Source organism: Ammodytes marinus, assembly GCF_949987685.1.
Source record: "Ammodytes marinus genome assembly, chromosome: 4".
NCBI classification, from domain to species: domain Eukaryota; kingdom Metazoa; phylum Chordata; class Actinopteri; order Uranoscopiformes; family Ammodytidae; genus Ammodytes; species Ammodytes marinus.
In genome coordinates, this window is record NC_137233.1 from 33,719,623 (window position 1) to 33,743,539 (window position 23,917).

The 23,917-nt window shown below is 39.3% G+C and overlaps 1 protein-coding gene across 1 annotated transcript in view; it reads right to left on the bottom strand.

The window, feature by feature from the left end:
* cntn6 (contactin 6) overlaps positions 1-2,560 on the bottom strand; it is a gene marked incomplete at both ends in the record, with an annotated part of 77,302 nt that extends 74,742 nt beyond the window's left edge. Inside the window, one exon of the mRNA XM_080026765.1 lies at positions 2,503-2,560. Coding sequence (XP_079882891.1) covers positions 2,503-2,560 — 58 coding nt within the window. The remainder of the gene's footprint in view (positions 1-2,502) is intronic.
* Positions 2,561-23,917: the final 21,357 nt, after the last annotated feature.

Sequence of the window (23,917 nt, forward strand, 5' to 3'; positions counted from 1 at the left end):
TGTGTGCTGCTCAGCCAGGCGTGTTGTTTTGTTTAGCTCTAGCCCAACAACAATCAATTCACAGGAGTAATTAACCAATGTTACACTAATTACTCCCGTGAAATCCAACATTTCTCTAATAGAGACACAGACACACACAGACACACACTGGTCTCCGCCCCCTCTGCTCTGAAACCGTGTCACACTGCACGTCGCCATTGCTCTTCAAAAACATATCATTATATATTGTGTGCAGTTGAAGAGGAGGAGAGGCCTTTTCATCGCCACATCTCTAACCTTGACTAGGACAAAGAGAGCTCCCGCCCACATCATCACCATCATGGCCCTAATGAGAGTGGGAGTCTTTGCCTGAGGTAAGGGCCTTGTGTTCCCCCATGCCTCTGAGGGGAGGTTGCTTTTTTCAAAAAAAATGTTATACCCTGGTCGCTATGTCCTCTAAATGAAAAACAAATTAATGAAGCCTTAATAGTTAGGCTATTGCACCTGGAAAAAGATCCAGTGGTTTGTGTTGTGTGTGTGTGTGTGTGTGTGTGTGTGTGTGTGTGTGTGTGTGTGTGTGTGTGTGTGTGTGTGTGTGTGTGTGTGTGTGTGTGTGTGTGTGTGTGTGTGTCCGGTGTGTGCCCTGTAAACACACCACACACAGGACTGAACACTGACACACACATGAACACACAGCCAGACAAATTCCACCTAATTAGTTTTCATGGGGACTAGAGCCCTACCGATTTAACCGATTATCTCAGAATAATCTGCATCGGCCGGAATAAAAATGGACGATTTTTAATTTAATTTTTAATTGTAATTAGTGAAATGCATTGCGGCCCTGGAGTTGGCCTATTTGAATAGTATTAAGGCAATAGGCTATTTACAGCAGCAGCAGCAGCAGCAGCAGCAGCAGCAGCAGCAGCAGCAGGTGTGTTGTAATACATTGTATGAATTTACTCTACATTGACAGTCCCCCCTGCAACCAATAGCAAAGGCATTGGTCAACTCTTGACTGTTAATGACTTGCAGTAAGATAAAATACTTAATTACTTAATGTCTGAGTTTAAAAATGCCCCATGTTACTTTAGACATATTTTTAACACTTTATTCTTTTTAAACAATGCATATTACAATAAAGAAAAAGTTCCTCTAAATATTTTTGACAAAGTATTTATATATATATATATATATATATATATATATATATATATAGTTAAGGGTTCAAAAAAGTAATTTCTTTCAATATATATTTTTGACAAAGTATTTATATATATATACAGTATACAGTATATATATACACTATATATATACATATATATATATATATATATATATATATATATATATATATATATATATATATTGTATACATATATAGTTAAGGGTTCAAAAAAGTAATTTCTTTCAATATATATTTTTGGGAGAAAATTTAAAATTTTAATTGGGCGATTAATCGGTATCAGATTGTTTTGTTTGCTATAATCTGTATCGGCCCCCATAAAAACCCAAGCGGTCTGGCCCTAAGGATGCATACTTATGTGAAATCAACAGCATGCTATGTGTATGTGCATGTTCTAACATGTGCCTAACCATTCTTTCTTGGCACATAGTATGTACTCCAATGCTGATCTGGGATGAGGAGCACCTCACCACACCTTGGCTATATGTTGAGGGGAATAGAGTACAGAATACATTTGTGTTAAGAAAAGAGTTAGCTTCGGTATTTATAGGGCTTGCCACATTTCATGTAACTGGCAGCAGTTGGGCATAAAGCGAGAACATTGCGTGATAAAACATGACAGGCATGAGAAAGACCTAAGTGAATTATCTCCTATACATTAATTAACCTTTCTTTAAATGTAATTATACCAGTAGATCATGCTTATCAAAGGTGACCTGAAAAGAACATTTAGAATGTAGTTTCAGTTAACAATTGAGTACTTTACTATCAAAGTCAATATTTAGAATGATACGATGCAGCTTCACCTCACAGTGTGACAATTTCATCCTGCATGTCTAATGACAAACACATACCGACTCATTTATAATGTCTGGCTCTGTGGTTTTTTATCTGCAGTGATGATAGTGAAGTACTCAATTGCTTTTAACATTTTATTTTACGAGTTTAGTATAATTTTTGTGATGTCTTGTTTTATTTATTTTTTTGTTCTCTATAACAATATATTTTAAAATGATTTAAAATAAAAAACCTAGTGGGCTTAACATGAGCGCAATCTTTTTTTTGCCTCTCCCTGCACTGTATCTTTATCATCCTGTAGCTTTTAAATAATGCAAATTATAAATAAAAACCTTGACCCTAAACCTGAAGTGAAATCTACAGATTTGGCCAGGTTTTGGTCGATTTTGCCCACAAAAAAAAAACGAAGAAAATTACAATCCCTTCTGAGACTGCGATCGTTGGCTTCCAAACAAAAGAACAACCTATAAAGAGGCAAACCCCCTCCCTGTATGCATATCAGGTTTGTCATGAAAGGCGACTTGAAGTTGGCATCTCACCAGACAGACACTCTTTGAGTGACAGAAGGATTAACAGTTCCCATGGCAACATCTTCATTTTCCAAGGTCAAAGATTTGTCTCCTTCCCATCCAATATCCAGCGAGCGGCGGGAGTACTTCTTTCTTGGGCAAACGCTCCTCCCTTTGGCTCTGGAAGAAAGGGAGTACAAATGAGCAGCATGGACATGAGGAGATGCAGTCTTCATCAAACATTATGTAAGAAAAAAAAAATAAGAAAAAAATTGGTGAGCCATTATAAAATGAATTCAACCAAATAAGCAGAGCCGAAATCCCATGCCGAAAGGTCAGCTCTCAGCTAATACTAGGGGGGAGCTGATACTTAGGGCCACATCCACTAAAGGATTGCGCCACTTTTTTGCGGCCGCTAATCCGGTGCAAATGTGAGAAAAATTGCTTTTTCGACGCAATTCATGGATCTATTAGTGCACGCAATCTATTCTTATTGGATGCATGTGGCCCTTAGTATATACATACTGCAGCTATACAGTACTCTCAGGAGGAAAAAGTCTTAGCAAAAAATTCTGGCAGCAATGGCAACAGATGAGCAGAGCATCCTGCCAAACGTAATACTTAGCTCTCAATAGATGGTTGGTTCTACATATTTATTTGGAAGCCAAATGTGTGATCCATAAAGTGTGAACCGTATATTTCACAGGGAATGTTAATGAATCCAGACAGAACGAGTGAACTGAAGCAGACAAAGATTAACCTTCTGTGAGCGGTGATCATTCAGAACACACAGACGCGTGGGCAGCACGTCTTCCATTGACCGTCATGCCAGGAACTAATGCCATTGATTCAGAACTACAACAATCTGCTGTTTTATCATTTTTAAATGAGATACACTTCATGCCGGTTCGAGGCAGTCTGTATTCTGACACACACTGCATGTGTGTTTGAAAGTTACTCCTTGTTGGGAGATTCTATAATCAATGTAATAGCTGTCATCATGATTAACCAACAGATAATTATCAATATTGGCTCTATGCAGAGTGAAAATTGAAATGATATGGCTCCATTTCTGCTGGTTTTGTGTTTTACATAAAAATAAATGTTTCTTTCAAAGTGGCCATAACAGTGTGACATCTTTGTGACATGCTAGTGGCTTGTATGGTATAAACCTACACATATTTCTCCCAAACGAGTCAGTGGAGGATGCCGGAAATTATCGCTGTTGCATTAAGCCAATGAACTCCAATTGTGTATTATCTACTTAGCACATTCAGGATATAACATCCCCCCTTAAAATATGTTCATTTTGTCCTTGTGTTCAGATTTGACTGAGTTAGCGTTGCAATTTTGATGAAAATGACAGCGATCAGAAACTGTACGTTTAAATTGTCCTAAAGATTGTTCCAAAGTTCACCAGGTGAGTCAGACAATACTTTTTCAGACTAGCATTTGTGTATTGAACAATCAATAACATCTGTACAAGTTTTTTTTATCTGAGCAAACTTTTAAGAGTTCACATAAACCACAATGTTTGAAAACATAACATTATCATACACCTTCTCTTTGTCCTTTCCTGTCTCAGGTTCCTGTAGTAAATTGATGCCAACACATGGATTTAACAAAACAGAACAAAATCACTAAACGTGGAGGACCTAAGGGAGACAGAATATACTAGGTTGTATACTCTCCATTATTTATTCTATGAGCATACAATACTGATCATCAATACGTCATCTTCATCATTATCGATTTGGTTTCTCCTGCTTTTAACCTTTGGCCATTTTTGTTTGTCATCCTGTCCACAGTCTTGTCACAAGTCTCAATCAAATATGGAGTGATTGATCAATACGGAAGATTTGGTTGATGTCTTTCTTTATGAGACTCACTGAATGATATGTTTGTCTGTTCCGGAGGAAAACCAATGAAGTAACTGTATCCATCTAACTAAAGAAGCCACATTTGTTTTGACCAACACGGGAATTGTAGATACAAAGTCTTCTCTTTTTTTCAATAAACTGGTGTGGCCCGTCCTGTTCTCAGTGACTTTATCACCTAATCGTTCAACAACTTAATCAACATGTAATTAAAGGTGGAGACAGATCAAAATCAGTGAATATCTCCTTGTGATCTGCTTCGTGTCCATAGCCTACTGTATGTGCGCTGGGGAAAAAAGAATGCAGTGTTAAACCACAGCCTAGGCTCTGTAAATGGGTACGTTAGACCCCGTTTCCACTTGTCTTTAACATCTGTTTTTTTGTGATCTGATCACAACTAGACAGCTCTAACTACAAGTGGCCCCCTGCCTGAGCGAAAATACTTAGAAAATGCATCAATGGCGTTCATGCAGCTTTTATAGAAGCCTCATGAGCGTTAGTTGCATCCGCCAGTATTGCAAATGACAAGCTTTCTCTCCTCTGTTTTCATTTCACTGCGTAAATCTGAAAACACGGAAATCGCTGCTATTGACTGGTGCGCTGCAGGGCAGCGACTTCCTGTTCTTATCTGCTTAAACATAAAAGTCAACTTGCGTTTGGCTAGTAACAGGCTTTTAATGTGAAGGCGCACAAGAAATATTCTGTTCGCACAAGCAGTAACTTAACTGCATTAATATAGAAAGCCGTGTACTGGTGGTGGAGACAAGAGTGAATCAGAGGCAGACGTTAGAAAAGCCACCCAGCGAGCACACATCTTTCACCAGCCAAAGTGGCGTAATAACTGTTTTGCTTAAGAGTTTTTACTTTGATATACTATATATGATATTTTCCCGCATTTAGCGAGTTTTAATGTAGATGTAGAGCCCTCTAAGTAGTGTTGTGCATCGCTCCTCCTTGTCTAAATGAGACAGTAGCCTATCTCGCCAACCCAGACTTGTAATTATCTTTGCATGTAATGCATTTTAACCCATTGATGAAGGCTGCTGCGCGATGCCACATTGTATCTCCTGCCTGATGCTGCGTAGCGCAGCATTGTTACTTTATCTAATGTTCATGGCGTGGGCAACATAGAATGCACCGTCATTGGTTCAAATACACATGAGGTGGGTTTTGTTGATTTTTTAAGACCACGTGACCACCCAAAAGCTGTGTGGTTTCCGAAAATCACGCCAATAATAAAAAAATAATAATAATAATAATAAAAAAATACACCAGCTGTGTCGGCGATAGTGTATTACAGAACAGTTAGTGGCGTTCGGAGCGCAGAATCTAGGTCTACTATAGGCTACTGACGAAAATCACACAACACATTGCATCTATGTATTAACAATATTTATGAATTTAGGCTATATTTAGCTGCTCCAACTCAAATTCAGCCCAGCCAGACGATAGTTTCAGTTTCGTTTTCATCTCTGTGGTATACAGCCGTTTGGACCAGCTGATCGGCTCCCGACAGCAGGAGTCAGTCTGCGTTCCAGTTGTACTGGGAAGTCGGATTTATGGTGCCAGTGATAACTGAACTAAATAATAAAATAAAGCTATCTTCTCCTTCCTATATCTGTCTATCTTTATCCCTCCACTGCACACTCAGTCACTACTATCCATGCTAAAAGGAAGCAGGATTATAACCTCATTTAGCACATTATTTTTAAATATTTGATATTATTTATTAATTTTTTTTCTCCCCCATCTAATGTTGACGATTTTTAGAAACATGTGTTGGTTTGTAAGCGCTAAGGGAGCATGTTTCAATAAAACCTGTGAACCTTAACTTTTAAATGTATTTTATGTCATGTTTCTATGTGCTACACAGGCTTAGATATTAAAGAGGACCTATGATACTTTTCGACTTTTATGACCTATAAACGTTGTTATAATGATTTATAGTCATGTTTAACCATACTAGCGTATCAAATAATTACGTACATGCATTTCGACGTATTCCCTGCTGACTATACTACTTTTCTGGTCTTAATTTCTTGGTCTTAACAAGAAATTAAGACCAGAAAAGTAGTATAATAGGATCTCTTAAAGGTTTTGGTAGACTTGACAATTCATAAATTTTTTTCAGAAAACCCTCAGGCATTAAGGACATGCATCCTAGATTACCATAGTCATCAATGGGTTAAAAGCAAATGCGATTAAAACTAGGGCACTGTACAGCCCTGTATGTTAACTTGTTTGAACCCCACCGGTTAAAAACAGCAATGCAAACGGAAATGATGTACGTGTTGATTTACATACAGAGCGGGGAAATGGAATCGGATCACAGCTGGACAAAGAAGTCACATGTGAACTGCTAGGTGTGAACACACGGACTGAGAGCTGGCCACTTGTGATCTGATTACCAAAATCACATCATAATCCCAGGTGGAAACAGGGCCTTAAAGCGACACAAGGTAGGATTTTTGGTTTGGCGACATCTAGGTGCTTAAAGGTTGACTATGCAACATTTTCATTCAAAATGAAATTTGAGTCACAAAAAAGTAATCCGACTCAATGACGACTTCCTCCTCACTACAGTGTTTACCTGCACAGCCCCCCACCACACACACACACACACACACACACACACACACACACACACTGGCTGTAGTGCTTTGTTTTTGTTTCTTGTTCTCCGCCGGGATGTTTCAAGGCGTCAATCGATTGAGCGGTGCACGTGGAGAGTGTTGAACCCTCAACCAATAACATCCAGAGAGAGGAGGACTGTGCAGATAAACACACCACCACATATTCTAGTGGAGGCAGAAGTGATCATTGAGAGGTATTATTTTTGTGTGACTATAATTGATTTTTTCATTAAAATGTTGCACAGTGTGACTTTAATGAATGACACAAAGCTGCGTATTACCATTGCAGTTTAAATCAAAGGCTTTAATTTGGGGACTGGAGGAACTTTAACATCAATGATAAATGTTTCGCAGACATGTTGCCAATTTATAGCAATCGATACTGTTATAGTCCAGAACCTGCAAGTAATCCCAAAGAAATAGTGTTTAAAATTCAGATGCACTTGCCAAGCCTTATGTGAGCAAAAGGCATTTACAATAGCTGCTTTATAAACTGATGCTTTATGAAAGAGTAAGGTTACCTCTAAGAAAGAAAAAGAGGTAAGAGCATATTGATCAAACCATTTAAATGATAATTCTATCTTTATTCTTTACCATTTTAAAACTGGAATCTGAGTATTGGATATTTGGGAACATTTAATGAGAAGTATTTGCTTTTCACCACAATGCATTAGGTGGATCTAATTGCACTAGATGACAGTGTATAAATGGGTCGGGTAATACTGTGATATCTACATTAATACCTGTGCGATCCCTTCATGCGTGTGAAATCGAAGACGGATCATTTGCCGACGCGAGAGACGCTCAATGAGGAATTTCAGCCATTGGTATTTAGTGGATTCTTGCGAAGGATATGGGGAACCATTACAGAGGCATTGCAGAGGTTGTCTAACAAGCCAATGTAGCCTGGAGCCATTAGCGTATATGTGCTCTGCCCCTGTCGGTGATCGATGTTAATTTATGTTCGCTGTAGTCAGCTGCCCACATTCACTTTCAAGCTCATCAACTTTATTTTCGTCTACACTCGCAAACACAACACCAACTCTCCCTTTGTTCATTTAGCATTCAAGGTAAGACTCAAGGACCCTGGCTGCCATTTAGCTACAGACTGCAGAGGGCCACAATCCCCCAAACGGTACAAAAGTAAGGGAGCAATTTGCCACTGTTCCTCTGTCACATAGGACACAACTCTGTTTTAATGATGCATGGAGCTCTCCTTGGAGGGAGGATGTGTTTTCTTTTGGTCATACTCCAGAAATGTAAAGTGGTAGATTGTGATCCCCATGATTAATTTATATACCCCTAGAGAGGAAATACAATGGTCATAATTCTTGTGCCCGGCAGGATAGGGGATGGTGGTCGCAGGTGTTTGGAAATACTAAATGGGAACGAGGAGCAGAGCTAATGGTGCCTGCAAGGGAAGCTATCTGTCAGGGATAATCCCAGACACTGTATCACATCGGCATAGATGATGTGCTTCCCTTACCTTCCACCCGCCTGCCTCTCTCTCTCTTTCTCTCTAGCCAATGATGAGCTAAGGAGGAATTATTAAACAGGGAAGGGATATTGGCAGGGATAAATGTATGTATCCCAGAGTGAATGAGGGACCTGCTTTAATGTTAAGTGATGATTACGGTAGCTTCCATTGCTCGGCTTGGAAAGAAAGAGAGAGGGGTAGAGGGTGTCCTTTGAACTCCAGTCAACCATGTTCCACTTCACTACACTCAGAGTAATCAGGGGAACATATGACTGCAGAAATTAACTTCAGCAGCCTTGTGAAAGGTAATTAAGGCTCTTTTTGTACCTTATTTTTTTGGGGGACAACCCGTGAATTGTGAGTAGTGTTTTTTAACCACTTCTACTTTAAAGCCATGGTTTCCATTGAGCATTGAAGTTTGGTTGGATTCGGCATGCATTCATTTGCGTTCCACGGTTAAAAGTGGTAAAGTGTACCAGAATACACAAGCAGAGGGGTGTTCCAGGAAGCGGGTTTTGAGGCAACTCAGAGTTTGTTCGCTCTGAGTTAGTGGAAACTCTGGATTTTCCGTTTCAGGTAGCAGGTTCAGCGCAACCGAGAGTCAGTTACTGCGACAACATACGCCGTGAGTCTAACCTGTGAGATAGGTGGTTAGAGTTAGAGTTAGAGTTAAAATACGCTGCAGCAGAATTCAATGATCTATATTTGTCCTTATCGTTATTTTCAATTGCTTCGAAACACTTAATGAAACTGGGATTAATTTGATTTTCATCATCTTTTTTTTGGCAAACACTTTTTCATTGGTTTGACTCTTTTACAAATCAGTTAACACAGATCCCATTGGAAGACATCAAATTGGTTTAAATCAAACAAAAGGAAAACATCTGTTTACCGCTGCTAGAAATGATTTGCATGATGATGAATCCTTGATGCATCTTTATGAATCTCCTTTGCACAAAAGCTCAATCAACTATACGTTGTTCTCCACCTGTAACATAAGGCATTACTGTGATTACTGTGCTGCTTTTTGCAAGCATGGATCAAGGAGTATCATAAGAGTTGTTTTTCTATATTTTCACCAAACGTTTTGCTTTCATATTTTGACTTGATTTATATAGTTGCAGTAGAAAAGCTTTGCTGTAATAAATGTCCTTATTTGAAGACCTGCAAACAAAAAAAAATATTTGCAGTCCATTGTGTGATGTTTGAATAAAGCCATGTATTGATTTGACAACATGCTGTGTCGTTTGAAGGAAATATTTGATTTTGTTGCATGTGTTGAGTGTGAGAGCATTCTGATTTTTTTTTGTCAATTTGGCCACATACTTTCACTTTTAGTCCTGTAATGTACCTGTAATAACTATCGACTCTTTGATAAATGAAGTATCAATGTTAGTAGTATCTTTATTACTATGTTACTCAATCTTAACAGAGGAATAGAACTGTCTTGTTTAGGCAGACTAGTTATGTCTAATTTAAGCCGGTCACATATCTGCATGATATAATAATATCATAATTTAATTCATAAATACATATTTACAGGAAAAAAACTATGTAAAACATAGATACAACTAATTAAAACTAAGGTACTTGAAGCAATTATTAATATTCCATCATTATCTTTTCATTATTACATTGTTTATTTTATTTAATAATTCACATTTATATTTTTAAAATACCCCTTGTCAAATGTTCAATGTTATGTCATAATGGTAACTGTATTGCATGGAACCTTTTAGTTTATAATGTCCCATCTCATAGAAGCATTATTATATTAATTCCAATATAACAGAGCACACACACATATTTCCCCACAAATAATTTGAAGGAAGGGGGATTACTGTATTATACCACAGCAATACTGTAGTCAAAGTCATTTATAGCATGTAATAAATCATGCAGCCTAACACAATACACATATGTCCTACTGACTGAGTACATGCTCGCTCCTTCCTTCACAGCCAAGACACAATCAGCCCTTTGGTCAGCTAAACGAGAGAGAGACAACACACATAAGGAGAGAGAGAGAGAGAGAGAGAGAGAGAGAGAGAGAGAGAGAGAGAGAGAGAGAGAGAGAGAGAGAGAGAGAGAGAGAGAGAGAGAGAGAGAGAGAGAGAGAGAGAGAGAGAGAGAGAGAGAGAGAGAGAGAGAGAGAGAGAGAGAGATAGATAGATAGATAGATAGATGGAAAATAGAGGTAAGTATTACACCTTTTTGCATCCAAAAACACAAGGATTGAAATAGTCATGGTTAAGGTATTGCGTAGGTGGATTACAACAGGACACACTAGGCTTTAGGCTGCTCCTTCAACACAAGCTGATGGCACAGGATAGACATTAAGCAATATTGCTCTCCTTGATGAAGAGGCAGATTGAGGTTGAGGTTACAAATATGTAAATATGCAGAAACAATCTTCAGGCAGCGTTGTAGAAAAACGTTATCATTATATTCCATTAACATGGCGATTTGTATATGGACTCATTCAACCAGCTTCAACAGAACAGAACAGACCAACACTTATCCCCTGTTTGACCACACCTCTTTGACATACAACCTAAACGTTATATTTACACTACAGCAATAATGCCTTTTCCATCATCCAGCAATCATTTCAAATGCTTCATTATAAATACACAATCCATAGTAGATATAGTTCTACAAAGGATTCTAATGTATTTGCATCCGCTATTGGTGTATATATGCTCCAATGGCAGAAACATAATGCAAAAGGCCATGATGAAATGCTGAAATGCTCTTTTTTAAAGCTAACCCCAGAAGGTCCCCGTTATTTTGACCTCAGCATTAACCTTCGCGTTTATGCTTGAGTAAACACATCCATGTAACTATTTGTATCTGGTTGCTGGTTGAGCCTGGTTTTCGGACTGCCGCTACTGCCTCACAACGAAAAGAACGAAAGAAAAGGCAAACTAACCCTGTGTTCCAAATCACATACTCTTTCTTTTTACTACACTAAAATACTTAAGGAGAGAAAAAAAAATAGATAAGGAAGTTTTTTTTTTCATTATGTCGAGAAATGTCAAGAATAAAGACGAATACTCCAAAATGCTATTGGAGTTAGTTGGGCATTTATGTATTTTCAGCATACTACAATTGACGTGCATGTATCGGGACATCCTAAATCTTTTTCTAGCATACTAAATAGTAGGAAAGTATGGGGATTGGAACACAGGGTAAGAGCTGCTGAGACAGAGGCCAAGTGTAATATGCTCACTATAAGTCCACTGGTTCAAAGAGCCCCGTCTCCAGCTCCCATGAGCCTCCAGTCCAGTCATATTATATATTATGTTCAGTAGTGTGATGGGGAAGAGAGATCTATCCCTGTAGTTTTGAAAACTTTGAAAATGAATAAGTGTTCACTGACACTATGCCTATGCTTGCCAAACCATTCTACCTCCAGCTCCATGGCTGCTGCTCATTATCCAACAGTCTGTGTGCACCTGTGTGATGTCACCTCCTGGCGCTAAGGTGCTGGGAAGTGTAGTCACTGACATAACACTCAGACACATAGCTACAACATGTCAACAAGCAGCTCTAGTAAACACAAGGAAATACAAACAGGAAAGGACCCTAAACGAGCCCGTAACAGGTTTTAGCATATCAGGTAAATATGGTACACAAGTTCTGTTATTAGTAGGGCTGTCAAATTAACGCGTTAATTTTCACGGCCCGGACGGGTAAAAGGGAGAAAAGTAAAGAGAGAAGCAGGGGAAAGGGGCCGAGGGCTCTATGGACGGTTTATGGGATGCTTCGGGCAAATAAGCATGAAGGTAGGAAGACATCTTACTTTATTCTCCGCAGTGTCCGTGCATTATTGATTTAGTGGGTGCAACAATGTAGGTTCAAAGCAGTATCTCTCAATCTTCCTCCGTGTGTCTCAATTTTGTTTGCTAGCTGTCTCGTCTCCCGCATAAACGGACACCCGCCCCTGTGTGTGTGTGTGTGTGTGTCAATATTTTTGCCTATGAGTACGACGATGGTGAATGAATCGGCATAGGCATCTGTGGAAGTACAGCGCTGTCTGTTGTGGGAGATGGAAAGTCGTCATTTAGTCGGCTTGTTTTTTTGAGAAAATTTGGCGCTAGTTCCTAATTTTATTTCATGTAGGCTGAGGGGAGGAGACAGAAGTTACGAGAGACGGAGAGAGAGAAACAAACTGTAGTAGGCTATACAGCTGTTTATAAACAGGTATAAAAGTGTCATAAAAGTATGCGATTAATTTAGATTAATTAATCACAGAGCCTGTAATTAATTAGATACATTTTTTGAATCACTTGACAGCCCTTTTTATTAGTTTAAGTAGAACATATTCCTCTTTAGGGTTACGGTTATCGTGCATGTTACTTCCTCTGCTATTTGCCCCTACCATTTACATTGAACAACACTTCCATCAAAATTCTGACAGATTTTTACTTCTTAACGGTTAAAGCAACATTGTTTAAGGTAATACGATTTTGTCATGTAGGCATAAATGACATGAGTTAAAGGATATAGGATACTTAAAGAGTTGGTGCCAAACATGAAAACAGTCAAATAAAGACGTGAAAACAATTACAAAGTGAAGAAGCAATTGAACAATGGTGCCATTGGTTAGTGTTATCCGAGACATTTTAGATTTCAATGTGTTTCGAGAGCAATTTTTCTAACCTAACATCACATTGATTTAATTTCAAAATAAATGTTTCAGTAGTTACAGAATGCAGTACAATTAAATTAAGTAGAATAGTGCATTGAGAAGTAATACCAGCCACTACTAGTTTTACAACTGACACCCTCCTGTCCGGTGCCAGGGATCGAACCAGCGACCGTATGGATACTGGTCGGCCACCTTTCCTCTAGGCCAGGGGTGGGCAATTAATTTCCCCAAAGGGCAACATCAGAATCAGGGACTGTTGTGGAGGGTTAGGGTTAAACTCAATTCTGGTCGTATCTTTTTATAAAAAGATTGTATCTCTTTTTACTATAAAAAGTAAAGTATATGGTTTTGATAAGCTCCAGTAAATGTTATGGCAAAGAAAAAGCCATAAAAAGCCATGAAAATGCCAACATTATACCACTTTTACCATATCAACATTTACCATAGCAATTGTGAACAAAACGTGCAAGAAGCAGGGGAACCTTGGCCATACTTCCCAATTTAGAGACCTGTTATTCCGAAACCAAAGTGGCTGTCTCTGACCAGGTCTGCTCTAGGCCATCCTACCACCCCTAGGTAGTTATGAGCTAGTATGACTGATTTAAAACCTTCAATAAGCAGAGGCTGTATATAAGCTTCATAATGATTTCTGGTTCCTTATTGAACACCCTAACATACCTTTTCAGTGGGCTTCATTTGTGTCGGCAGCTGTGACCCATTTCAAGGCACCGGCTCATTCAATGAATGAGGACTAACAGTACAAAGGTGTGGACTTCATATGACTAAAGGCTACTGCTCAGAGCAAGCTGCACCTGCTCTCTTAAGTGGCGCAGTCCATACAGAGGATTAATATATATATTATATGTTATATTATAGTATATAGGACATGTGTGTGCTGTAGGAACAAACATTAGTCCCAGTTTTCTGAATATGAAAGTGTGTGTGCTTCCACCAGAGATGACAAGTCCGATAACACCAATGCGTACTTCCAGACACACACGGCAGAACTAATCATAATGACCTGAATGTCTGCTCTGGCACCACAGAGGCCATTTACTCAGTGTAATTTGGTTTCCAGCAAGACAGCCTCCAGCAGAGCTATCACAAAAAGAAGGATTGATTCTTTGTGCAGGAGGATAGAGCCCTGCTTGCACTGGCCATAATAAAAACCCTCTATATTCCCTAGATTGCACCATAAACAGAGGGGGGGGAAAGGTTCAAAAGCAAATGGCCCACGTTTTTACACCATGGAATTTTTACTTTCTTTTCTTTTCATGTTTGGGTATGTCTGGTAACCAGTGTTGGGAACGTTACTTTAAAAAAGTAATTAGTTATAGTTACTAGGGGTGTGAACGTTTACAAAAATGTCTAACCGTGTACACGACGGATTTTTTTTCGTGTACACGGTTAACCGTGACGTCATTGTCCTCGTGCGCCCGCCGTCTTGAAGGCGCGCGCATACACACACACACACACATACGAGTTTGTTCGCCTGTAAACACACAGTTGACATGAACTACGCTCGTTTACACACCTCTTATAATAGGTCCATGGCACACACACGCACACACACACACACACACACACAAGTTCGCCTGTCATGTGCGCCGTCGTTATCGCCCTTCATTAATTTCCTGATTAATATAGCCTCTCGCACAAATTTCTACATGTCCACGTTTATGCAGGTTGAACAGGTGTTATAAAGTTCGGGCTACTTACAAGCGTAGTTCACGACAACCGAGTAACTTTAATATTTAGGTTATCTTTCATCACTCGTCCGTGGCTGTGAGTCGAGCCCCAGCACGGCGACTCCCCGCGTGTGTGTGCGCCGATACACACACTCACACAGACACACACTCGCCGAGGGACAGACCGATTAGGCAGACTAGCTTTTATCATCCCTAATTAGTTTATTAGTGATGTAAAATCAATAAATGCGTGTCTCCAGAACATTTTTAAAAACTTTGAAAAAGGGAAAATTTTAAAAAAATTAAAAATTAAAATTAAAAACGGTTTTCGTTTATTGATTTTTCCTAAACGGTTACACGTGTACACGTGCACACCCCTAATAGTTACTCACTACTTGTTCCAAAAAGTAACTGAGTTAGTAACTGAATTACTTTATAATATAAGTAACAAGCTACCAGGGAAAGTAACTATTTGCATTACTGTAAAAAAAAATGCTATATGTCTAAGAATTTGAATTTCTCTGAGCAGATATCACAAGTCAGTTGAAATGAGTAGAACAGACAGGTAGGCCTACTTGTACATAACCTTCGATATTTATTGCACATCCACAGACAGCACAAGGTTTATCCTGCACTTCAAGTAGGCCTAGGCCTATTTTGTTCTCAACAAAAGTAAACATTCTTTGACCTCAATGAATTGGAAGTAGTGCTTATATCACCACCTTAGTAGTAGAGGAAACTGGTGGATGTACCGTTAGCGCGCTGATCTGCTATATCACTGGATTCACTTCAGGGGTGTCGGCCAGAACACCACTTAAGGCCAAAAACGTCAGACTATGAAGCATGAGACGATGAGAGGAGGAGTAAGGATTTATCCTATGTTTATTTGTTCTTTAACATGCACAGCAGCATACAGATCCCGGGGAAAGAACAACAGCAATACTCGTTAAATGACACGTTAAACAGCTGTTGCGACCCGCGAATCGTGTCCGTTTAATAACATGCATAAATTATAGCTTATTACAGCGATCGGAAAACTACATGCACTTACTCACTCAAGGGCGACGCAAACAAACTCAGGGAAAGCACGTTTCAACCGTGGAATGATACTGCGGCAACTTGCACGCTCACTCAACAGAGAGAGAAAGAAAAGGAAACTTCACTAAACAGACACTCTGGCTGACTGACGTCATCCACACTGAATAAAACACATCTTAAAAAACTATAAGAAATAACAAACACTGTAACCTATAAAAACTAAACCCACCCGGTCTCCTCACTAGCTGTTTGTTTATGGAGCCAGGGGTGCGTTCGGATTACACAGTTTATTCAATCAATTCATAGTAACACACCACATTTAACGTTCAGTGAAGGCCAGGACACACCAGTCCGACTACCCGAAAATGGTGACTGCCGATTCAGGGAGCTCCAGTCTTCTCGTCGCGGCCGAAAAGGTGCAAAGAACACACCAAACCGACTGTTGCCTTTCCGTACACTCTGCGCTTGCGCGGGACGTAATGTCTCCATAACAGCAGGCGGCGCAAATCTAAATTGTGGCCCGAAAAAATACGGAAGCCGGAAATGATGGGACGGCTCTCTAGACCATAGAAATACGTATTTATATTTATGGACCATAAAGAGCACCATTTTTAGCAAAGAGTGTCGAGCATGGTGTCGAGCAGTCAACAAGGGTTGATGCATATGAGTACTCGCTGAACAAAACAAACAAACACATTAAAACGATGGCTAACTGTTGTTAGCTGTTTGTGCTACCCGCCTCACTTCCGGGCTTCACTGATTCGCTAGCCCTCCACAAATCAAATTGCTCCAACTGAAAGACTGTCCGCCGCCGATTGAATATGTTCATTCGGCTCAAAAGAAGCCCGACGACATCAACTACGACGATTTCACGGCACACACCAAACAGATTCGTGTCTCCGTCCCCTCGAAACTCTACGACGGCGATTATCGGGCCGGTGTGTCCTGGCCTTAACGATAACGGCGTTGCAACGACGGACAAATTAACAAATTGGTGTCTCTCCTTATTGGCACACATCTCGGATTGATGAGAATTTAACATATTTCCTCTAGGATTTCATAGGACTTTTAGTATGTTGTTCTGGACACCTCATAGAAATGATATGAGCTGAACAAAAATTATTTTACAATTAGTCTGTCCTAAAACGCTATTTTGCCTGGGCTATAGGGCCTATACCCATCAACAGTTCACGCTGCAGCAACAACAAAATCACATCTGAGGTACAGTCCAGAAATACAGCACGAAGTTACAGCAAGTAATAATGCTCCACAAAAAATGTTGAGAAGTAGGCTACAAACATGCTGATGCCAAAAGTTTCTCTCTCACATATGCACGCACGTTCGCTAGACGATAAATGTTTTAAATCCATAACCCCTTGTTTGGTTCAAGCCATGTCTCCTCCAAACAGCACGCACGGGAAACAGAGATGTGCGCTTTTAGCTATGCTAGACGTTAGCCAGTCCTTCCTTTCAAACCAAGACACGCTAAATGAAAAATTTTGTAGCGTTTTTTTTGGACATCGTTTGGGCGATGTGCCCCTAGTCTCTTTATTTATTTATCTTCTTCCAAAGACATAAACGAAAACGGGTGAGTCGGTAGATAGTCCACCGTTAGCACCGGTTAGCACTCACCATTGTTGATCAACACTATCTCCCGCCTCCAACAGTGACAGTCACCAGTGACAGTCACTGTCGGAGGCGGGCCTAAAGTCACTGTAGGCTACTATGATTGGTAGAAAGTCAATGGTCTGGGCTAGATTCATTTAGCCCAAATGGTCTCTAAATCGAGGGGGTATGTCATAACAGCTGTCAATCAAGATTGGACAACACCGATTGGACGCTGATTTTGCTAAGTGTGGGCTTAGAAAAGTCAGCCCAGACAGATATACCTGCGTTTTTGTGATTATTTGGTGCTGTTGCTGCTCGCGTTGCACAGAATCAACCAATTCTAAGTGTTAGTAACTGTTATATTTTAATAATTGTATTAATTTAATAATGTTCTCATGTTTATTGTAAAAGATAGGGAGGACTTACCCCCACTAGCCCATTGATACCAGCCGTCCCTGTGTGTGTGTGTATGTACAGTATGTATGCTTTCAGAAACATGGAATATTCCCCACAGCAGTGGCTGACGAAAGAGGTCTGTGTACTCAGGGCAAGCAACAAGTGCTTCTGATAAGACACATTGTAGTTGGGTTTTCCAAATGAAATTGTTGAGTGCTGTGAATAGCTCTAACATAATTCAAGTCACCTCTGTGGAATTGCTGTTGCAGCAGATTTTCTAGAGGTGGACATGTCAAACCCCCAGGACATAATACCTAAACTGTCTCTATAGTTTATTTGAAATAAAATCAATTATTATACCCAGTAGGGTATATTGTCTGTCTGAAACTGAGACCTTTGACCCATGGGTTTGTGTCAATCGACAAACATTTTTATAAAGTACCTTTCCACAAAGTCGAAGTATATTCTGTCCTTTCATAACTCAGCAAAATTATATTAAAGATCTGCATACAGTATGTGCTACATTATGTTTTGATTACCTGATAAAAATAGACCATGCAAACAATAACTATAACATGTTGTTTCAGGAAATGTATTTACAAATGTATTTGATATAGACTGAAGGCTAACTCATCTATTTCTATGATAGGCTGGAGAGGCTAGTTAGATGACATAATGTGGGGGATGAAATATAGCCCATCACATTTCATCTCATGCAGTTCCAATTTTCTTTCCCTCCTCTCTGCCTGTCTGTGATACTCCTTGAAAACCAAGTCAGCGGTAGCTACTGTATATCTCACTTGTTTTGAAAGTCTTACATTCTACAGACAACTTGTTACTACAACACATACCATTTATACTGAATGGAAAAATATTGAGTATGTTTGCACACACTAGAAACACTAGAACAATTCCCGTAAACACAACAGTGTTTTAGAATATATCTCTGTACACTGTCGTGGAACTGAAAATCAGCGTGTCTACTTCAGATGAGAGGTGGTAATTGCCAGAGGAAACAATGTTCATGTAAAATAATTTAGATCTTTATTGCTTGCAGGCAAATGTCATGACAACAATCATCAATGGGACTGTAGTAATGACTGAAGAATGGCAGTCCAGGCTTCAGTAATTATAGTTAACTGTATCTGTATCTGTTACATGAACACACACACACTTTTGCAACTTCCCTGACACAGTTTATCAGGGTTAACATAGTGAGTCATAACATACATACATTGGTGCAATCTTAGTCTCCAGTATCTACTATCTCAGTTATAAACAACCTTACTTTATCTTACAAAAGAAGACTAAGGTCAGAACATCTTGACAGTTAGATATTATATATATACACACACACACCATATTCTGACGATAACACAAAGTAATATGTATGAATATGCAAAGAGAAAATTGTGTATTGTGTGTAATTGTCCGGAAGAATAATAATAAATAATAAATAAATACATATTAATTTCCATAACAACATCGCAAAAAAACTATTAAACGCTGACATATTCATGCCAGGCCAGAAGGTGGCGATGGTGTGACACTTCACACACCATAGAAGAACATTGGTACATAATGTGACACGCTCACTCAAAAACATGCTCAATGAACATGCAACAACGATTGCCACGTGCCAATTGTGGTCATGAAGCCTGCATTTCTCAAAACCTAAGATTTTCCAGTCGCCAGAAATACAGAAATTTCCAAAATCTCCACTTTGGCCGGTGTTTCAAAACCAGTTTAAGTCTCCAGTTGTGATGTTTGCCTGTGGACAAAAGGCCACACCTCACAGAAAAAGATATGCACTGCGTTCCGAATCGCATACTTTCTACTATTTAGTATGGTAGAAAAAATATTTAGTATGTCCCGATTCTTGTGGCCAGATTTAGGATGGTTAGAAGAAGTACCCCGATGTCTACTGCATGCGGCCAAGATTTTTTGTGTTGAAAACAGCATCCTATTTGCGCGATTCTGACCCATAATCCAGTGCGAACCTGAAGTGACGTCACATCAACGGAGCCTCCATATGAAAACAAACAGGGATGCGACGGATATAAAAGCGAGAGGCAAGATCAAGGCGCAATGTTATGATGAAATAAATTGGTAAAAGTATGTCCTACTGCCTACTGCATCCTAACTAGATTATTTTTATCGTCGGATGTAGTATGTTGAATAGAATAAAGAAAGAGTATGCAATTCCGAACGCAGGGAGGGTTACGAGAATACCACATACATATATATATAGTAAATGCTCTTCTGCTGGATCGTAAATCTAGCTGAATCGAAAAAAAATGCTAACACATGGTGGTGGCAATACATATGAAGCTGTTTCATTACAAAAGTAACAATTTATGTAGGCAGCTAACACATATCTATTAGCATATGAATGACAAATTCAGGGCCTATCATATGGACTACAGAGAATTGTGTGGCAATACTTTTCAACACAAGCCACGACACCACCTGGGTGACAAGCTTTTTATCAAAAACCTTTGAATTTGGTCTATAACCTATTTCTTTTTTCTCTCACCGCAGCGCAAGGTCTTCGGCTTAGCATTTGACAAGCACAGCTGAAAGCACTTACTACAAATACTGATCAAAACAAACACAATTGAGCCTCATATAAACCATAGATTCCGAAAAAAACATAGTGTTTTGATTCTACAAAGATTAACTTTGACATCAATATTTGTTTCATGGGAAATGAAATGCAATTAAATAATCAAGGACATTTTGAGTCCAATCATCGAAATGAGTAATTATCAACTCTCTTTCACTTGAACACAGTCAGAAAATAGAACTTGCATTGGCTCTTGTAAACATGCCCTGTGTTCCAAATCACATATATTTTCTTTTTACTACACTACATACCAAAGTATAGAAAAGTTTTAGGGCCACAGGAAAGAAAATAAATCAGATAAGGAAGATTTTTTTTTTATCATGTCGAGCAATGTCAAGAATAAAGACGAATACTGCTAAATGCTATTGGAGTTAGTGGGGCATCTAGGTATTTTTGGCATACTACAATTGTCGTGCATGTTTTGGGACATCGTAATTCTTTTTCTGGCATACTAAATAATATGGAAGTATGGGTATTGGAACGCAGGCATTGTCTCGTTGGAAAACAGACTTGCTGAAGAAGTGATGCATTTTATGAATCTGGCAGCAGTTTATTAAGAATAAGTAGAAGACCAGAGTTGTGAACACGAACAACAGCTTCTATAGCTGTCCAGACAAGAAATGCAGAGACGCTAACCTTAAAAGCAAACCCAAGGAGCAAGCGCCAACACACACAACACATTTATAAATAGGTGATAAATCAAGGACAATTCACATAACCGTTTCAATGAATCAAGTGGAACTATATTAAATAAATAGCATAGAGTAGCCTATTGTGTTTCAGAAAGCATCCTTTAAGGAAATAGCATTGGGATTCAGCACAGGTTCCAAATATGAATCGTGATACATTACACTGTCATCATTCATCTATGGCCTTCAATAATAATCGTTTCTATATTAGTGCATTACTTTAAACAAGCATATATTTAAATATATAATATTCCCTGTTCCTGAGCTGCCAGACAATATGTTGGATATTGCTTCTCTAAGGGCTGCGGATATAAACTCATATTTTAGAGAGTGGCATGAAAATAGCAATGACTGATTTGATTTTTATTGCCCATGGTGTAATTTTTGGGAAATCGTGCTGAAATAATAATAATATCAGATGTGTTGCAAAAATGTCCCCTTATTCCTCCGTTTCTGCGTGCGCTTAACATTTATGACAGCCCCATTCTCTACAAGTGCAGGTATCACATGGCCTGTTGGAAACCCCGCTAAGTGCCCACAGCAAGAGTCACATTACAGCAGCTGTACAGATTATGAATGATAGGGAAACTCTTTTTCACATTCATTAAAGTGTCACTAATGAATAATTCAGGGGTTTCAAATTCCATGCCTCAAAAACATTTGATTTTGTTGCATCAAGTATTTACCTCAATCCACTTGATTGCCTCCAGTGCAAGTGATGCATTTGCTGGTCAGCGATCTGTAGCCCATTCAGTGGAAAAGCCCCATATGTACCCTGGCTCAATTTCTGCTGAAGCGTGTTTGGTTGTTATTCAGATGTCTACGGCCACATCCTCCATCCCAACCCAGAAACAGCCATTCTAGGCTGGTCACAACAACAAGAGACTTTAAAGAGGACCTATTATACTACTTTTCTGGTCTTAATTTCTTGTTTTACACTGCTATAGAGCAACCTGACACGAATCACATCACAAAAAACTATGTAGATTTCCGGGAAGCTCTTTCTCTTATTTTGGCGATCCAGCACGTCCTGTCAACACTTGAGTGTGTGTGCTTCGGCAATCTCCGCTCCCTCCGCCTGTGCATCGGCCATCTCCGCTACCCTCCCCCCCCTCTTGCAAACCCCACTCCGTTGTGATTGGTTACCTTCCTTCCGGAACACTTTCAGTGGCGGGAAGCGCGAGCATGGACCTATAAGGGCGCGAGGCAGACGCGAACAGGGAAGTGACAGCATTACCATACATGGAAACATCCGCGTGGTCACGTCACAAATGTTTATGCGACGTCACGAATTATGAAAGGGTAGACCGCTTTGAAGACGTGACTTCTCGACTGGCTAGAATAGTGTTTAGTGCTCTGCACACCCCAGACGGTCAGCAGGGAATACGTCGAAATGCATGTAAGTCATTATTTGATAATTTAGTATGGTTAAGCATGACTATGAATCATCATAACAACGTTTACAGGTCATAAAAGTCAAAAAGCATCATAGGTCCTCTTTAAGTAAGTAGGGGAGAGTGGCCTAAGTTGTGCAACTTTTCACTCAAAGTGACTTTAAAGTAAGGCCTTGGCAGTAAAGTCTCCAACTCAAATATGTACATATATTTCAGGGTGTTGTGCATCCCCGACAATAAAAACTTTGGATCTGGAATAAACTGTTGAAGAAATATGGCTTTCGGAAAAAAAGTTGTCTTGTTGCACAACTTGCCCCCGGTGTGGTGCAAGTTGTGCGGTTGGAGAGAATACCATGGGGTGAATTGTGCCATTGCTATATATCTCATAAACTGTAATGCAAGACAAATCCATTAGACAATCACTTATTTAAGGTTTATTTAAAGTAAATAAAGTAAATAGTTGACAAAGATTAAAGGTCAATTTTCTTAAACAAGGCCTAGCAGATCTAATGGTTTTACCTGCAAAGCTCACAATGACAAAGTCACCATCATCATCTTTCTGGTCATCTGAACTCTCATCAGTGGTGTCGTTAAGTGGAATTGAGATGTCACTCTCTTCTGAGCTACTGTAGACAATCACTTTCTTTTGGTGACCAGCGTATACAGCCATGCCACTGGCACAACTCTCAGAAATGTACTTTGCACTAGTTGCTCCGTGCTTGTGGAACCAACTGCCACCTGACAAATGTGATTCCCTCTACATTTCTGCCTTTAAATCAAGGCTCAAAACCCATATGTACACCCTGGTGTTTCCTCCCCATTAACTATCTTAGCTCTGCACTACTATCTGTGTTTATGTGGATGTATGGGCGTTATGTCTTTTATTTTGGTTATTGTTATTTTACCTTCATTGTTTACCTACTGAATGCACTATGTACAGCACTTTGGACAGTGAAAACTGTCATAAATGTGCTTTTATAAATACATTTTACTTACTTACTTACTTACTTATAACTCACCTAGGCCCTTTGGCACAAATCACCCCAATCCCAGAATTTTGGATAATAAGCATGATGCAGCAATTTAGAGCTGACATTGTGCTAACTGTATAGACTCAAAATGTAGCATACCAAAGCACTAAAACATATGTCAAATGTTTTCAAACCTGTCTATAAGTGTTCAGACACAATAATCAAAAAACCTTGATCATGGAAATTTTACTTTGAAAGGCAAAACAGTTTTTTGAGCTTAAATGTGCTTATATCTTATTCCTTGTGTCTCCCTTCTTTACAGGATGAGTCAAATGGATGGCTCTTCTTAAATATGTGGTCACATTTCCAATTTCTTCCACGGTTTTCTAGAAAC